At 43.0% G+C, this 19568-nt stretch overlaps 1 protein-coding gene across 1 annotated transcript in view; it reads left to right on the plus strand.

Annotated features, from left to right (window-relative positions):
* Nucleotides 1–18921, plus strand: part of nrn1la (neuritin 1-like a) — a gene marked incomplete at both ends in the record, with an annotated part of 87108 nt that extends 68187 nt beyond the window's left edge. Inside the window, one exon of the mRNA XM_083764126.1 lies at nucleotides 18597–18921. Within this exon, the coding sequence (XP_083620252.1) occupies nucleotides 18597–18921 (325 nt within the window). The remainder of the gene's footprint in view (nucleotides 1–18596) is intronic.
* Nucleotides 18922–19568: the final 647 nt, after the last annotated feature.

The following is a 19568-nucleotide window of genomic DNA, read 5'->3' on the forward strand; positions in this document are numbered from 1 at the left end:
TTATGATGACCCCAAACATGTTTCCAGAGCAAGAACAACACATGGTAGGAATACATCAAATACATCAAATTTGTCATCAAGAATCATACGTAAGCTAAGAACCTAACATCTAATAGTGGAATATCTATATAATAATGAAACTATGCTAACTATGTTTCAAAGTGAAATATCCCATTAAGTGCAAATGTGTGTCCATCCATCTTCAACCGCTTATCCGTAGTCGGGTCGCGGGGGCAACAGCTCCACCAGAGTGCTCCAGACTTCCCTCTCCAGAGCAACATTAGTGACTTCCTCCTGGGGGATTCCGAGACGTTCCAAGGCCAGTGAGTCGATGTGTTTCCTCCACCTGCGCCTTGGTCTGCCCCGGGGTCTCCTCCCAGTGGGACGTGCGTCGAGGACCTCGCCCGAGAGGCATCCTAACCAGATGCCCGAACCACCTCAGCTGACTCCTTACAGGCGAAGGAGCAGCGGTTCTACTCCGAGTCTCTCTCGTGTGACAGAACTTCTCACCCTATCTCTAAGGGAGATGCCAGCCCCCCGTCGAAGAAAACTAATTTTGGGCGCTCGTATTCGTGACCTTATTCTCACCCATGTTGACATACTGTAGGTTCTGCACAATGACTGTTCTGTTTTGTTTTTGGTGTTCGTCAACAGTGCAGATCCAGGCTGTACACAGAGCATCACGGCAGAGCAGAGTCTCCGCTCTCTCTGCTTGTTTACATTTACAACATTTCTTTAGTTGTCATGAGAAATGATTTACATAACAGTGGCAGAGTCACAGATCAAAGCTCTGTGATTGGTCACAGGACCAACATGCATTTTTAAAGCGAGCGAGCGGTATGCAGGACCACTTTACATAATTTACTGAATGATCACAGACACAGCATGTGCAGGTACTGTCTGCTTTCTCCCCACTTTAGTTTTAGTTTGTCTCTGCTGAACTCCAGAAAGGACTGATACAAAATGTTTCTTTCTTCCTTCCTTTCTTCCTTTCTTTTCCCCTCCACCTCCTACACTTCCTGAGTCACATGCCTCTATTTCTCTACATCCTTTGTCCATCTGTCATCGGCCCCTCTCTCCTTGTCATCTCTGCAGCACTCATCTATTAATACCCTCCTCGTTCATCCATCTTCTTGTTAACGTCACATCCTCTCTGACTGGCGGACAGTGGCATTAATGCATTATGCATAAAAGGAGAGACTTTTGCCCCTTACATTTGCTAAATCATTGTCAGTTGCAGCATTTACCAGATCAAGTGGAGCTAATCAGAAGCAACAGAAGCATGTGTGCAACACGAAACCTGATCTTGTGCTAATTACCCTGCACACATTAAGGACCTGTAAGTTGATATACTTTGCTGTGCACAGTGTCACATACCGAAAATAGCATGTACTGTACAAGCTCACATTGTTACACCGAGAGATTATAAATCCATCTGTATACTGAGGCTCACCACCCTGGTGTCTGTCATCTAGATGTGATGGATAGGAAGTGTTACCGATTGAACATTCTTTTGTCCACATTGAGTTTATGATTGCTTAAGCAGTATTTTGAAAAGAGGACTAATTTTGTCCACACAAAACACTGCACACAATTCAGTGTGTAGTCATTTGTGGCATTTGTGACTAACAGTAAGTAACACCTTACTAATGACTTCAGTGTCCGTAGTACCAAGGTTATTATAGTTAACTATAACTAACGAAAAAACGAAAACTATTTTAGTTAACTGAAACTAAACTGAAACTAAAATAAATTAAAAAACGATAACTAAACTAAAACTGTATTGTGTGTTCACAAAACTAACTAAAACGAACTGAAATGATAGACGAAATGGCATTCGTTATCGTTTTTTTATCAATATTTATATGCCTTACGGACATTTAGAATATAAACCTTTTAAATGAATTCGGTTCTTTTCCTTATTTCCCGAGCCGTTTTTACGGCACTTTTCAGCACCGTAAGGCAGCATGTCACAACGCTTTACGACCCGTGTTTACATTCTGCAGTGCAGTCCCGTGGTCGCTTCAAGTTTTAATGCTGCTGCTTGCATCTCGCAAAAATGGCAAAAGTTGGCAGAAAGAGTGGCCAGACGTCCGGTTTCACGCCGGACAGTCCGGTTTTAGAACCACCTGTCCTCCTCCCAACTCAACCTCTGGCCGGACACATAATTGTCCGGTTTTGTGTGATATACAGTGCTTGTGTCATAACTGTCATTTACGTTGTCTCTGTATTAAAATCTCCGCAGAGCTGCTCAGCTCCGCAGCGAGCCAGCCACACTCCCTCTGTCTTAAAAAGAGAGAGGAGACGTTGCCATGTCCGCTTAATTATAAGCGACTTTGGCCTTGTTTTATAAAATAGCCTACTAAGCCTAGTCAGGCTTCTTTTGGGCTTGTTTTCATAGACATGGTTGCTTGTTTCTCTTCCAAAACCTGTCAACACTGCCAGTGGGATGGTCTGTTTGTTTTTTGTGGAATGTGTGTTCTCACAATCACTTTAGTATAGTTAATGCAGGGATAAATAAACCAAAAATGCAAAATGAAAAACTACATTTAATGAGCAATATGGCTCGACATCATAAAGAAAGGGAGGCTAAAGCACTGTGAACATAGGCTACTGGCTTCATTCTATGTCCCACACCGATGACCATAAGACTGTATAAAAAACCCCACAAGAAAGAGATTCAACATAAAACATATCTAAACATGAAATAAAATAAATTGATTATAAAAGGAATGACCTTTGTGGTACCCCATCATTTAAAAAGGTTAATTGAATTAGCAAATATATGTTCTCTGTGGACATACTGCTGGAGATGATGGTGGTGAAAATCAGGTGCGTGCAATAGTATAGTAATAATAATAATATCTGGAATTTTATAGCGCTTTTCTAAACACTGTGTGTGTCTGTTTGGGGGGGGGGGGGGGGGGGGGCTGGGGAGAGAGCCCCGCAAAAGTGTCCTCCTTTCTGAGGTCTTGCAGGTGGCCACCACAGCCCAATATGGGATTTCTTTGAATATGACTGTGTGGGAGATGCAAGCAAGTGCCTTGTGGATGAGGATGGGAAAATATGCGAAGTATGTCATGGTTGATTGTCCAACAGAGACTGAATATATATACTTTTAAATGGTATCTTTTGTTGAGTTTTTATTACACAATACTTGCTCTGATCTTTTTTAATCCTATACTTCGTTACAAATAAACCAAAGTACGAAAAAACTAAAACTAAACTAAAACTAAACTAAAACTAAACTAAAACTAAGCATTTTCACAAAATAAAAACTAAACTAAAACTAGCAAACCCGCTCTAAAAACTAACTAAAACTAACTGAATTAGAAAAAAATATGTCAAAACTAACTAAAACTAAACTATAATGAAAAAACCAAAACTATTATAACCTTGGTCCGTACACCTGACACCTGTCGTATTTTACCACAGGTATGGTATTTTGATGGACAGTGCCTTTGAATGGCACAGAAGTGACCTCATGTTATTACTTGCGCAAGCAGAGCGCGCAAGTAATAGTTTCGCCTGGCTCGTATGCACCGTCCCAGCCAACCCGCCACTTTTGATGTGTATGCACCGTCCCAGCAAATTGTGCCTGATTTGCTGGGACCAGATTACATGGTGTGTATATGTATAACTAGCTCTCAATGATGACGTGAGAAATATGTGGATTAAAGGACCCAATGCCAGAGTGTAATTGGTGTTCGATGGTGACATAATGACGATATGTTTTAGTGTTGGGAGGATTAAAGGTAATGCTCCTGTGTATACATGTATGTAATCTGGCACCACTGCCGTATCAGGCACAATTTGCTGGGACGGTGCATACGCATCAAAAGTGGCGGGTTGCCTGGGACGGTTTTTGGCGCAAAGTAACCACAGTATACTGCTAATCAACTTACAAATTACATAATACATAGTATATGTATAACTAGCTCTCAATGATGACGTAAGAAATATGTGGATTAAAGGACCCAATACCAGAGTGTAATTGGTTTTTGATGGTGACGTAATGACGATATGTTTTAGTGTTGGGAGGATTAAAGGTAATGCTCCTGTGTATACATGTATGTAATCTGGCACCACTGCCGTATCAGGCACAATTTGCTGGGACGGTGCATACGCATCAAAAGTGGCGGGTTGGCTGGGACGGTTTTTGGCGCAAAGTAACCACAGTATACCGCTAATCAACTTACAAATTACATATACATATATATAGTTTATGTATAGCTCTCAATGATGACGTAAGAAATATGTGGATTAAAGGACCCAATGCCAGAGTGTAATTGGTTTTCGATGGTGACGTAATGACGATATGTTTTAGTGTTGGGAGGATTAAAGGTAATGCTCCTGTGTATACATGTATGTAATCTGGCACCACTGCCGTATCAGGCACAATTTGCTGGGACGGTGCATACGCATCAAAAGTGGCGGGTTGGCTGGGACGGTTTTTGGCGCAAAGTAACCACAGTATACCGCTAATCAACTTACAAATTACATAATACATATAGTATATGTATAACTAGCTCTCAATGATGACGTAAGAAATATGTGGATTAAAGGACCCAATACCAGAGTGTAATTGGTTTTTGATGGTGACGTAATGACGATATGTTTTAGTGTTGGGAGGATTAAAGGTAATGCTCCTTCTTCTTCTTTCGTGTATCATCAGATGGCCAACTCAGTGTCATACAGCCATGCCCTCGTCTCTGGTCATAAGTCAAAAAGGCCAACTTCTGAGGGTGGGCTGTATAGGGGGCAGTCTGTGATGATGTGCTCGGCACTCGCATGCCGCGCTATCCGATAGGCCCCACTTCTTCATAGATGACTTGAAGCGTCCCAAGCCACAGCGCAGACGGTTCAGCGAGGTCCATAGATGGCGTGGCAGGTCTTCTCCTTCAAAGAATCTGGGTCCCGGATGTGTTGTTGAATCCGGGAGGGCCCGGCCGTCTCCCACGACTGTTTCCAGGATGCTGCCAGCCAGGCGTCTCTGGACAAGTCCTCAGGAATCGACTGTAGCATTTCTTGAGCAGCCTCATTGTAGGTATGGCGAGACTTGAGCCTGCCATTAATGCTCCTGTGTATACATGTATGTAATCTGGCACCACTGCCGTATCAGGCACAATTTGCTGGGACGGTGCATACGCATCAAAAGTGACAGTTTATAACGGTCGAAAGTACTTGCGCGCTCTGCTTGCACACTAGTTGGCCATTTATGGCCTACTAGTGTGCAACAAGCAAGTATGCACTCGACAGAGTGCAGTTCTAGTTATTTCTGTTGTCTGTCTAATGTTGCAAGTGTGTTTGGTGTTTTGCCAAGTGTAAGAGGATGAGAAGGTGCTGATATTGGTGCAGATAAAACCTGTAATAGTGGCCGGTATGGATCAGTCTAAACATTCTGCTTTCTGGTCGCATGGTTGTCTCTGGTAAGTGACAGCAGAACATTGTTCTGCTACTGCCTACTGAAAAGGTACAGTAGCAGGCTAAATTGTTAGTTTTAAAATATTAGTTTTGCAAAAAATGACCATGCCCACTGCCAGCATCATTAAAACCCCCCTAGTTTGACAGTCATGCTACATAAAGCATGATGACATTTTGAATATTTTGCCTTCTATAGTTTCAGTCAGACAACTCAAGAAGGATGTAATATATATATTTATTGAATATAAGATGAGCAATACAATATATTTATTATGGTTTGGCGATGTATTGGATCTGCTTTTTAGGTACTCAGGTCAAGCGCATCAGTCCCGACCATAGGGACTCCGAATCCCCCGTACCTAAACAGTAGATCCAAAACGACAGGTGGTAGCTGGGGTGGAGGTGGGTGAGCACTTGTATACAGCAGCGCACAGTATACAGTAAAGCAGCAGCAAGCAAGCAAGCAAGCAGGAGGAGGAATGCAAAACCTCTGGTTAAAGTAGCCGGTATGAGATGGAGTGAGCGTGTGATTGGCTGAGTGAATCATGTGGATGAGAGCCTGATGCTGCGGCGGCCCAATTAACGGCCAGCAGCGACTGAACTGAGGTTCCCTGACTGAACTTGCTCTGCGCATGTCTACGAATTGTCTACTAATTGGTATGGTCACATATTATGCCAATTATGAAAATTGCCCAACATATGCAAGTTAGCATCCGGCAGTTTCTACATGCTGGGGACCCATACTCAACATTTCTAACATAAAACCTTGGTGTACTCAACATGTCCGGGTTCACAATGGGGCTCTATGGGCTGGCTACTAGACTAGGTAGGTAGGTGAGGACGCTGGCGTCGACTGTTCGCCGCTTCACCTCCCAATGTATGATTTTTTTTATTTATTATTATTTATTTATTTTATTCAGGGAGGTGTACAAAGTTAGTTTCACATCGTCATTGTTGTTGGTGACATTCCCCGCCCCTTTTTTTTTTTTTTTTTGTGCAACCCTTCCACTTGGGCTGGGCTGAGCAAGAGTGACCAAGAGTGGTCACGCTTGCTCAGCCCACCCTCCCGTTCACCCTCCCACCCTCCCATGGGTCACAGGGGAGGCAGAACACAAGGACCAAAATAAATGTAAATACAACACAATAAGGAGAAAACAAATAGTAAAGTAAGCAAGATAAACAAAAAAGAACAACAAATGAACAAAATAGAAAATAAATAAAAAACTAAAAATAATAAAGGAACGTGACAAACAGAAAATAAGATACAAACATTATAATATAGCCTACTGCATACCTCCTTGGGACGTTGAAATTGATGCTGGGCAGTTAGATAAAATTACAACTGATCGCTCGGGAGTGTTTCCAAGCCGTTGAAGTATCTTATGAAGGGCCGCCATCTAGCATGGAATTTCCCGATTGAGCCTCTAGTTTTGAATTTTAATTTTTCGAGCTTTATGAAAAACATCACGTCTACCAGCCAGGTGGATATAGGTGGGGGGGAAGGGGATTTCCACATGAGCAGAATCCTCCTTCGTGCCAAAAGGGAGGTGAATGCTATTACATCTGCATGGGTGGATTGAAGGATTAGTGTGTCACTGGGGACCCCAAAGATGGCTATGCGAGGGCATGGTTGGATGTCCAGTGCCAGGACATCTGATAGGGTTTTAAAGAAAGAGACCCAAAATCTCTGCTAGTCGGGCTTTGGAGTAATGGATCCTGTGGAGGACTTTAAACTGTATAAGACTCAATCGTGCACACGAAGTGGAAGAATTAACCCTTTCAATTGCCTTACCCCACCAATTGTCCGAGAAGGTTGTGTTAATTTCATTCTCCCAGGCGGCTCTGTTCTTAATTGTATTTGTATTACTGTTGAGGGATGTAATGCTAGTGTAGATATTAGAGATGAGTGAGTTCTGATTGGGGTTAAGTTTTAGTATTTTTTCCCATGGTTGGAAATTGTGTGGATATATAGTGTCGCACCTGAAAGTAGCGAAACAGGTGTGTACTTGGAAGGTTGTATTTATTTGATAAAAGTGCGAAGCTAGAAAATATATTGTCATGATAAAGATCTTGGAAACTAGTGATTCCTTTTAGTTTCCACAGTAAAAATGAAGTGTCTAAAACAGAGGGGGGAATCTGTGATTATTAGTAATAGGACCTAGAATGGAAGCAGAACTGAATTTGAAATGTCGCTGTTACGGACCACGGTCCTTTTGATTATTTGTTATTTGTTTAAGTATAATTATTATTTATGGTGGCTACTAAATTAGGATAATAATTATAAGTTTGGTATTTGTTATTATGTTTTGGGGCATGTAACAAGTTGTATTTCTTTTGCTGCAGTACTCAAGTGAATTGACAGACATGGCTCTGAGTGACAGGTCCCTGATTGGACCTGCCCCCCTCTGGTCCTTATTGGTTCTCCCTGACAACACCAGTTTCCTGTTGGCTGGGCACTCTTCCTGTTTCTGTATAAAGTCTCAGTTGAACTTCTGCTCTGGAGGGGACGACAGCATTCTGCAGCAGAGACTCGATCCCTCTAGTCCTCTCGTGTGCCTGCCTTATTATTTTGTTTACTCTTAGTTCTGGTTCCTTGCTGTAAGTGATGATTTGTTTGTTTAGTTCAGTTTTGTTAAGGTAATCTCTATTAATTTATTTATGAGTCTGTAAAACCAACTATTTATCCTTGTTTAAGAAGCCCGGTTCCTACCTCCACCATGTAGGGGTGCCAGGTCTTTTCTTTTGTTAACTTATTGTAATTTTGGTTAGTTAGGGTAGTTAGGGATTTAGTATTGTAATTTTGTTTAACCTTCTGTTAGGGCCTTTAGGTAGGGGTAAACTTTTGTTTTCTAGTTAGATTCGTTTTCTTAGTATAGCACCTGCACTCTGAAGCTAACTTATTGGAGAATTGTGAACCAGAATTGTACAAATTGTCTCTGCAACTGAAAGAAAAGAGCTGCTACAAATAAATTGAAGTTCTTTTCACCCTGTCTCCTCTCAAATTGTGTCATGTCCCTTCACCCTAGACGAAGGTCCATAACAGTCGCCGAAACTGGAACCAAATTTTTAATGAGGTTAGGACAACCTGGTTTTTTGTAAACTGAGATAGAGTGTATGATTGAATGAGCCATTGTAAAGCGCTTTGAGCACTTGGAAAAGAGCTATGAAAAATGCAATTCATTAGGCAGAATATCTGTGTGGCAGGGGTGGCGGGGTCAAGGTGTCTGTGAGTGCGGTGACAGGGCTGGCTTTGCAGTGAGAGGCTGGGTCCAGACAGAGCCACACAAAACTCCACATTCCTGCCTGTGATAGTTGGATGTTTAATGGTCACAAGGTGACTGTTTAGTTCATGTTATAGGAGTTTAGGATTCACATTGAGCACACTCTGTGACTTGTTACCTTTTAGTTTTGGCTCCTGTTGATGACTGAGTTAGTTTGTTTGATGACCAATTCCCTGGTTTAAGTGGAATAAACAGCCTACTTGAGAACAACTGCCTGTGCCGTGTCCTGCTGGGTTGTGACCCGCTTGGTCACAATCTGAATGTGTCTTTTGGACGGAGTGTTGTTGGAGTGTTCAATAGTAAACCAATCTTTAATGAAGTGTGTCATGCACACTATACTGACCACCATATGTTTATCTGCTGACACCTTGGAGAAGCCTACTATAGGCTATAACAGTATATAACCTAATGGTTATTAAAGGGCCACTTCAACCCTTTTGCAACCAGATCTTATTTTAATGTTTGCAGACAATAAACACTTCCTGGGGTTTTTATGTGGGTAATATGTGTGTTTAGATATTTTAGTATTTCAAAGTGTCCATGGACTCCTCGATGTCATGGACACTGGGCTCACTTACCTGTGGCCCGTTCCACGAAACTTGGATTAGAGATTAAGCCGGGATTTAACAGATATCCTGGCTTAATATATCCTGGATCAGCGATTAACCTGGTTAATCTTGCCAGATTAATTTAACCAGTTAACCTGGATATGTTAAAGGCTTGATTCGGTTTTATGAAAGTGATGCTACATCTGTTACCATGGAAACTAATGCTTTGGACTTAGCCTGCTCCGGACCAGGCTAACAGCCAGGTTTAACCTAATCGTGATGTCTTTACTGTTCATTAAGCAGTCAAACTGATCACAAACCAATTATGTTTTCCAGATTTATTCAATTATTATGGGTTTATGTTGCCTTATTTTTATCGGTCACAATGAGGAGCAGTGCACCAAAGCATTATGGGAATTGTAGTCCAGGAAGGAAGTGAGCCCATGCAGTGTCCATGACATCAGTTCATGGATACTTTGAAATACTGAAATATCTAAAAACACAAATTACCCACATACAAACCTCAGGAAAGTTTTTCTTGTCTCCCAAACATCATTAAAATAAGTTGGTTGCAAAAGGGGTGAAGTGGCCCTTTAATAGTTAATGTTTCACACCCCCTATCATTTGCTACCACAATCAAACCAAATTCTCACATGCCTTTTCATCTGGTTTTCTCCATCCTGCCCCCCTCTCTCTTTCTCCCTCCATCCCCCCCCCACCCCCCCCCCCCCCTCTCTCTCTCTCTTTCCATCTCACCATCCAGGAACCAGTGGTGGAAAAAGTACTCACAATCTTTACTTGAGTTCAAAATGTACTTTTATTGCGAATAATCTGTGGGAAAAAAAATGTAATGAGCTTTTTTTTTAGGCAGATCGAGTGTAAAAGTAAAAATGTCATCAAATTGTACTTGAGGTACTAAAGTAATCAATGTACAGGATATCCCATCTACAAAGTACAGTAACTAGTAACTAAAGATTTCAAATAAATGTAGTGGAGTAAAAATACAATATTTGGATCTGAGATGTAGTATAGAAGTAAAAGTATTGGAAATTGGAAATACTCAAGTGAACCTCCAAATTTGTGTAAATGTATACAGCACTATACGTAAATGTACTTTGTTAGTTTCTTTCCACCACTGACACTGACAGGAACACAGAGTCCTAGCAGGGCAAGCTAATGAGAAGGTGGCATTGTGCTCCCTTCAAAAGTCTCATGTTGTCATCTTCACTCACGCACGCACACACGTCACGCACACACGTCACGCACACACGTCATGCACACACGCACGCACGCACAGATACACACACACAAACATTCATTCATATGCACTCACTATGGTACCGTGCATAATACAAATGAGGTTAACATTTGCACATGCATAATCGAACACATGTACAGTACATGCACGCGCACACAGAGAAAGTCACTCACCTACAGCAAGCACGCACGCACGCACGCACTGGCACTTTACACTATAGTCTGAATAGAAGGCTGTGATTTGCATCTAGGCCAAGGCTGCAGCACTGTCAGAGCTCTCCCAGGACTGCGAGGCTGGTTATTGTGTGTGTCTCCTTATTTCCGCAACAGGCATTATGCACTGCAGCTGGAATCTGTCACTATATGGCTCCACAATAGTATATGGTGAACATATAGCGTTTCTCCTTTCTGTCTTGGAAAAGAACCAGGCAAGGCGTATAAAGAAAGTGTCTACATTGAGTGGTTGTAGACACGGGTCCATTTGGTTCTATTTGTACACTCTCAGAGTTAAATTAACATTGGTTTTACAATATAAAAAGGGGTCAGAGAGATAGAAATGCCATTAAATTGGGGTCCGTAGAGACTAATGCATGCTGGGGCCTTGAAATGAAACTGGCTGAGAATCACTGCTAGAGCCGTTGGCATGTCTTTTCAAATGGTGGATCCGCGGGCTAATGAGTGTCAATGTGGGGGTCCTTGACATGAAAAGGTTTGGGAACCACTGTGGCTACAATACTCAGCCTTTATGTATTTGTATTCTTGCCGTGGCAACAGAATGTAATGTGGCAGAAGATTGTGTGTGAGCAACACATAACCTGTAACAATAAACAAACAACATGTGGGGTTTTTTTATGACGTCCACCCATAGTATTATTTGTGCACGGTTAACCCATTTAGACCGTAGGATGTGTGGAGCTGCCCTAGCTAATCCAACCGATGGATTGTTAGGACGTGTCCTAGCACATTTTCATTGATATCAAACGAGAGAAAAATATTCTGATTTATTTTCTTTTTTTTGGGGGGGGGGGGGGGAGTATGGTCTCGCCATATAAAAGCTATATACCAAATGAACTATTCCCAGAAGTACTTGAAGAAACATGTCAGATTCATATGCCGCATCAAGGCTTTTATTGGGTAGGCCCTAAAATAAAATAAAATGGGTAATTCCAGTTTGGGGTTTCCGGCCTGATGACCACAAACCAGTAACTTCAACATGACATAAGTTATCATCTGCTCCCGACCGGATCATAAACCAGAAAATGGAATATGCGTCCCAGTGAGACAGTCATTTTTGAGCTACAGTATGCTCTTTTTGGGGTCCAAAGGACAGATGGACAGATGGACGGATGACCACCAAAGCTAACCTTGAGAGCCCTGGCACTGACAGGACCTAAAAATAGTCATTAATCACCGCAATAAGTGGTTCCAAAATAGACTAGGTGCATGACCCTATGGACTCTTTTATTTGAGTTTATGATGAATGTTCTGTAGGAGAAGGAAGTCTCATACTCCTTCACCTCTAGCACCAGGCTTTAGCAGGAGGAAGTGTTCCGCCCCAGCTGTCCGCCTGTTATACCCACAGTTTGCCCTATCCAGTGGTGTAAAGTAACTAGTACTGTACTTATTTAAGTAATTATTATTTTTATTTTTTTTACTTGTGGCTACTCCACTATACATCTCAGAGGCAAATATTGTACTTTTAGAGTTTTACAATTATTTGAAAACTTTAGTTACTAGTTACTTTGAGCACTTTTACTTTTGGTACTTTAAGTACATTTTGAGGCCAAGTATTTCAAATTTGCAGTATTGATACTATTATAAAGATGGAGTGCCATGATAACCCCCCTATACTAGGAGGAAGAAGTGTACATAAAGTGTTAAAATTATGTTTTTATGTGGCCCCAGCCGCCCCACCCACCAGTATTGTACTGTACTGTACTGTACTGTACTGTACTGTACTGTACTGTACTGTACTGTACTGTACTGTACTGTACTGTACTGTACTGTACTGTACTGTACTGTACTGTACAAGCCCTCCTCCCTGGCCTGTGTGCGTGCGTGCGCACACATCATGCAGCTGTGCACACTGTGAAGCTCAACAGCGCCACTTTGCCCCCTGTTGATACCCTGTCTGTCTGTCTGTCTGTCTGTCTGTCTGTCTGTCTGTCTGTCTGTCTAGGGCAGGGGTCGGCAACCGGCGGCTCAAGAGCCGCTTGCGGCTCTTGAGCACTCCCCTAGTGGCTCCCTGTAGCATTACAAAAAAATCTATGAAAATGTATAATGTTTATTTTTTCACATTTTTATTTTTCATTTATGGTTTCTGTAGGAGGCCAAACGTGACAGAAACATTCTTAAGTTTCCCAATTTTGTAAAAATGTGTAGAATAAATATTATGATGGATTGCCTGTATGCTTAATCTGCAGTAGGCTATAGCCCTGAAACATGACTGTCAGTCATGACGCAACAGCAGCCTGTTTTACGCAATCGCAGTCCATAAACATTCCGATTTAAAATATAAAGTCCTCGACACATGTGCCACGGGAGTTAGAAATTTGCTGGTACAGCGATTAGCATTGCTGCATCCCGCGTTGTTTAATAAAAAGCATTTTTATCCGAGCGCCCCTTTTCTCAAACGGGGTTGGGAAACAGTTGCACACCGGGTGGGGGCGCGTAGTTGAAAGCCAATGGCAAAATAACAGCTCGGATAAAAATGCTTTTTATTAAACAACGCGGGATGCAGCAATGCTAATCGCTGTACCAGCAACATTCTAACACCCGTGGCACATGTGGCGAGTACTTTATATTTGGAATCTGAATGTTTATGTACACGTTTACAATGTAAATGTAGCGATTGCGTAAAACAGGGTGCAGTTGCATGACGCACCATGGCTAAATCTGCAGTGACAAACTATCAAACAATAAATAAAACGTGGCAAGCCGTTCACAGACGGTGACTATATGAAGGAGTCATATAGACGTTTTATTATCTCCCGGGTTGCAACGAAACAGCAAAGCAGCAGCCAGCAGTGGTGGAGTTTAAAGCTGCGATCCACTTCTTAAAAGTTTGCTCCCTTCTGCCTTCCCACACACTTGTGTGGAAAACATGGAATGCTCTTCCAGACAATTATGTGAACCTGAAGAAACTCGCATTTGGAGTATTATCCATCTTTGGATCAACGTACTTTTGTGAGCAGATATTCTCAAACATGAACTACATTAAATCCAAATACCGCACACGCCTCACCGATGAGAGCTTGCAATCGTGTGTGAAGATTAAAGTGACATTTTACGTGCCCAATGTTGAGAAGCTCTCCAGCGATGTCCACACACAGAAATCACATTAAACGGGTATAAGAACACAATGCAAAAAACATGGCATAATAATGGAGGGTGCGTTGACTGCGTTCGGAAATGCGCACCGCGGGAGCGCACTCGCCTATTAGTTTGCATTGCACAGTGCGCTCAGTGCGCTATTTCTGAACGGGCTTAAACCATAGCGCACTTTTTATTTTGATAGATAGGCTAATATCCACTTGCAGCCCTGTTGTCTTCATTATATAAGCATTTTAAGGCTTAAATTTTTTTTGCGGCTCCAGGTAGATTTTGAATTAATTATTTTGGTCGAAAATGGCTCATTCAATATCTTGGGTTGCCGACCCCTGGTCTAGGGCCTAGACAGACAGACAGACAGACAGAGGGACACAATGCTGTGCATTGGAGTGGCTGCACCACTCAAAAATACAAGGGAAGGCATATTTGAATATTATAACCACACCTGTGGGTCTATTAGTAGAGTCATGTTAACTCCATATAGACACATACAAAACAGAAAAAGTTATTTCCATCTTTAAGTGAGAAATGTGAGTATACACTTATACACTAGCTATCCCCTATCTACATAATAATGTGCAAACCACTATGACCTTAATACCTGACCGTCTCTCTCCCCTGCTCCCTCCACCCAGAACAGGTGAAACTACACTCACCTCCAGTCTGCTCCCGAGAGCCGCAGTGCCAGTCCGGCACATCCTAGGATCCATGACCGAGGGTCAGCTTCGCTAACATCCTACTATATTTATAATCCCCATTGCACACAATGTTCTCTTTCTAAACTTAAGAATTTGCAAACTATAGTGCATAGTAAATAGCTTCCAAAGGTCTCTGTAGACGCAGGCAGCTTTTTAAACAAAGAACTGAAATAATTTGTCCAAACTTACTGGCAACTTACTGTGTTTTGTTGGCAGCCTAAAACAAGTTCACAAGGGAAATGTGCATTGAAAATGTTGTAGCTGCCTGTTAAGGTCTATAATGTACCGACAGGACAGTATTGTATTAGCATTTTGATAGCCATCTGGCATCTGGATGCAATCACATTTCTCTACTGTAACTGCCTTTAGATTTGTATTAATGTCATAGTGCATAAATAAGTTATTTCCATTGATTCAACTAAACTAAATGGAGTTCTGCTGAGTGTGGAACAGATGATGACAACAGATTGTATAGTATTTGTAGCCTTGGCACTGCAGGAACAATTGATTGTACTGTTGGTGAAATGCTTGGACACTCACTCACTCGTGCGTGCGCGTGTCGAACAGGAGGTTCACACAGCCACGCTGCTCAACAGTGCCGCCTTAGGTCACCCAGCTGTATTGCAGCTGTCCGTACTCAAACGGACGGACATACATACATAGGGATGGATTTTTGGCAGCACATTTTTTATTTTAGTTTTAGTCGTAGTCTCTTGAATAGTTTTCATTTAGTTTTAATCACATTTTAGTCACCTGGAATGTTTTAGTGTTAGTCTAGTTTTAGTCGACTAAATATCATAAGATTTTAGTCGACTTAAATCTACAGTTGATTTAGTCGACTAAAATGTGTTTCGGCGGGCCTTGATGCCGTCGTAATGACTGATTTTACACTTGCTGAAAATAGCCGATCTACAAGCTCACAACACTAGACTTAAAATGACTTATACTGGATCCCTTGTCCGCTAGTCCCTTCCTAACATCTAGTCCTTCCTAACATCGTCTAGTTTTTATTTGTTGACGAAATTGTCAGTATATTTAGTCTTAGTTTTAGTCATCATAGCTTAGTTTTCATTTAGCTTCCATTTAGTTTTCATCAGTGGAAAAAGGGTAGTCGACGAACATTTTTCATCTTAGTTTCAGTCAACGAAATCAACACTGACACACAGCTGTTAGTTGGAGCGGTTAGGCACCACTCAAAAATATGTACAATGCAAACATAAGGCACATGCATTGACCTGTCTTTTTTTACCTTAATTCTCAAACTCAAGATTTAGCTGTGATGCGAAAACGGTTGCATCTTTTCTTTAACTTTTTTGTCTTCTCATCCCTGAAATCCTCACTGGACTGAAGTTTATATACTGTATACGAAAATGCTAAGAGGAGAATAAGTGAATTAACTGATCAATAACTCCAAATCAAATCATACTCTCATCCTAGAACACTCTTGCGGTCTCATCCACACGAACCACGGTGCACATTTATTACTAGTGAACAAAGTAACAAAGTAAAGCCAACATTGGAGTGCAGTGGTTTCTACATGAAACTATATGAGCAGCAGCACAGCAGTCGCCTCTGGAGGTTTCACTATTATGAAAGCATCTGCTTGTCTGTCAGTCTCCCGCTGTGGTTCTGCTGTCTCGGCACCACCTGTGATCGGAGCGGAGACCCGTCTGCCACGCAGCGCACCCATACACCGGAGGAAAAGAAAAGCACACAAGAACACACGCACATACACAAACACACACACACGCGTGCCGTGCGCGCACGCGCTACCGTCTTCTCTGTCTTGGCTGCCAAGCTGTGGAATGACCTCTCTCCCTCTCAGTCAGGAGGAGTCAGGACTGCGGACTCACTCCCCGTTTTCCTCCGCAGTCTGAAAACTCACCTCTTCAGACTCTACCTCGCACACCCGCAGTGTTTGAGAGTAGCAGATCTACAAGCACACAATGTGTCGCACCGCGACGCATTGTGAGCTTGTAGATCAAAACAAATAATTTGAAAACTTGAAATGGGACCTTTAGTATAAACAGTACTTTCTACTTTTGGTACTTTAAGTACATTTTTATACCAATACATTTGTACTTTTACTCAAGAGCATTATTATTATTGATACTTTCACTTAAGTTAACCATTTGAGTACTTTTTTCCACCACTGCACACCCCTAGCACCCTTCATTCCTTGTATCACTTCTTGCCTGTTTGATAGACGCTATAGTTATACAATGCAGATGTTTGATGGTTACCTGTTCACTACGCTATGACAGACGTACCGGGTCACAGACACATACATACAGATGACACAGTGACACATCCACTGACATGACATGAATATTCTACACACACGCATGCACGCACGCACGCACGCACGCACGCACGCACGCACGCACGCACGCACGCACACACACACACACACACACACACACACACACACACCAGCAGGTAAGTTGCAGCCCTACCCTCCCTCCAGCCTCCTGGCAGCTGCTCTGACGGAGCGGGGACCACTGGGGCGTTTAGGCCCTGGCCACCGGCCAGACACACAGCCACGCTTTGAGCACATGCAGCCCAATAACGGAACAGTTCAGCACAGCCTGCTTCAACACTGGATTCCTCTCACACGCATGCATCCACGCAGGCACGCACACACACACACACACGCACACAGCATGTTCTCATGTGTGTACACAGTGCTGAGTACATGCAGGTGGGAGGAGGAGAACGCTGGATGCGGCGGTGTTAATAAGTGGGGCGATGATGTTTGGCAGATGTTAATGACAGCCATCTGCTTCTGTCACATTCCCCACCAGCCATCTGACTCCTCCCTCTCCTCTCATCTAGTTAGCACTCTTAGAAACTCTCTGGGGTTCACAGGCCAACTTTTAGCCAACTCATCCACGATCAGTGGTGGAAAGTAACTAAGTACATTTACTTAAGTACTGTATTTAAGTACAACTTTGAAGTATATGTACTTCACTTGAGTAATTCCAATTTCCAAGACTTTTACTTCTACTAATATTGTACATTTACAGGTAACTCACGAATACATTGAACACATATTTTCACCACCCACCTTTCCCCCTTACTCTATGTTTCTTTTCCCTTTTTACCTCCTTACATGATTTCCTGTTTTTTTTATATAGAAGTGTATATTTGTACGTCTCTAAATGTTCTGCTGAATTGAAAATGGTGGACCCTGTTGTAAACAAGTTTAATGCTTTATCAGTTTGTCGTCCTGCAGTAGCAGTCTGAGTTGTGCTTTCATGTGAAATGTACCCAGTCTGCACTTTTCACCAAATGTTTTTGCTCCAGAATAGGAATGCTAGGGTTTCAGTGCAGTAGTAGAGTGTGTTTATATGAATAAGGATGCTCATATTAAATCGGCGTCAGTAATGTAGAATACTCACTCGTCTAGGCTTATCACAAATATGTAATCGTCTAATCGCAATTATTTGAGATAATCGCAATTTTACTTTAGCTATTGAAAGTATAAAATAATGGTTAAAACGCTAAAGCGACACAGATGCGTTCCTGGCATAGAGTTATATACAGTATATATAATAGAGACATCACCGCATTTCTCCTCTCATCCACTTGTATTGAGTCGCTCACCCAGCGCATGAGGCCTTCTTCCGGGTTGGAACAGAGTGCATTCTGGGATTGGTATTGGTCCATACAGTACGTGAACGTGCTGGGCCGTTCATAGCATAGCGCGCGTTCACGTGTGGAACATAGCGTTCACGTGTGGAACATAGCGTTCACGTGTGGAACATAGCGTTCACGTGTGGAACATAGCGTTCACGTGTGGAACATAGCGTTCACGTGTGGAACATAGCGTTCACGTGTGGAGCATAGCGTTCAGGTGTGGAACATAGCGGTCACGTATGGAGCATAGCGCGCATTCACGTATGGCCCATAGTATGACACACTATGATAGTGCCATGCATAGTGCCACTCGACGCTGCAATACCACTTCCGGCCACCATGTCCATTTCACTTCAATGTTTCCTCTCGGTGGTCGGGACTTGGTTCCTGGTCTTAACGGGTCTCATCTCATCCACCAGGTCATGGGACGAGTTCCACGACTGTGCCAACGTGGCGATGGCGGGCTGTCCCGAGGAGGCGGCGACCGTCTGGGAGTCTCTGCGGCAGGAGTCCAAGAAGATGCAGTTCTCGGGGAACCTGTACGACATGTGCTCCAAGCGCAGCAGCGGCGGCCAGCCGGCGGGGGCGTCCGCCGCCTCGCCCGGCTCGCCCGCCCGCGTCCCGCCGGGAGGCAAGGACCAGGAGATCAACCAGGAGTCCCTACGGGGCGGCGCCGGAGACCCCTCCTCACCCCTCCTACTCCTCCTCCTCCTCCCTCTGCTGTGTCTGATGTCGTGGATGTAGTTGTCGCCGCGACGAAGGAATGGGTTGTGGGACTTATAATAATGAACTTTGTACATATTTTTTCCTCCAGTCTTTTTTCCCTACTCAGTCATGGGAGTTGAATATTTCTATAACTGCATGTTCAGAAACCCCCCCCCCCCCCTCCCCCTCAAAGTCCTTTTTGATAATGTAACTTTTATCTGGGTGTACTCTTTCATACAGGTATATTCTTGGACTTTTATTTATTAATTGATCTATCTCTTTGTTCAGTGCACATGGACACACACATATACAGTATGCGGCAGCACTCACACAGATGGTGCCCCGGCCGGCGGTCAAGGGGAATAACGTCCCCTCTAGGTTCACAGGAACCCCGATCCATCCCCTCCACCTTTTGAGAAGAAAAAACAGCATTGGCCCTCATCTATCAGACGTAGGTGTGACCACAGTCACTGTATGTCAGGGGGGGGGGGGGGGATGCGCTGCGTCGGACATATTTTTATTTAGTTGATGGCATCCTAATGGCTCGTTTCAGACAGAGAGAGCAAACTGCTCCCGGTTTGTCTGCCCTCACTTCACCCATTCTGGGTGGGAACCCCTTTTGGTGTTTCAAGCATTATGTTTTACTTTAGCTATTGAAAAATAGCAGATCTACAAGCTATGAACTT

Source organism: Protomyctophum parallelum (assembly GCF_964188405.1).
Source record: "Protomyctophum parallelum genome assembly, chromosome: 4".
NCBI lineage: Eukaryota > Metazoa > Chordata > Actinopteri > Myctophiformes > Myctophidae > Protomyctophum > Protomyctophum parallelum.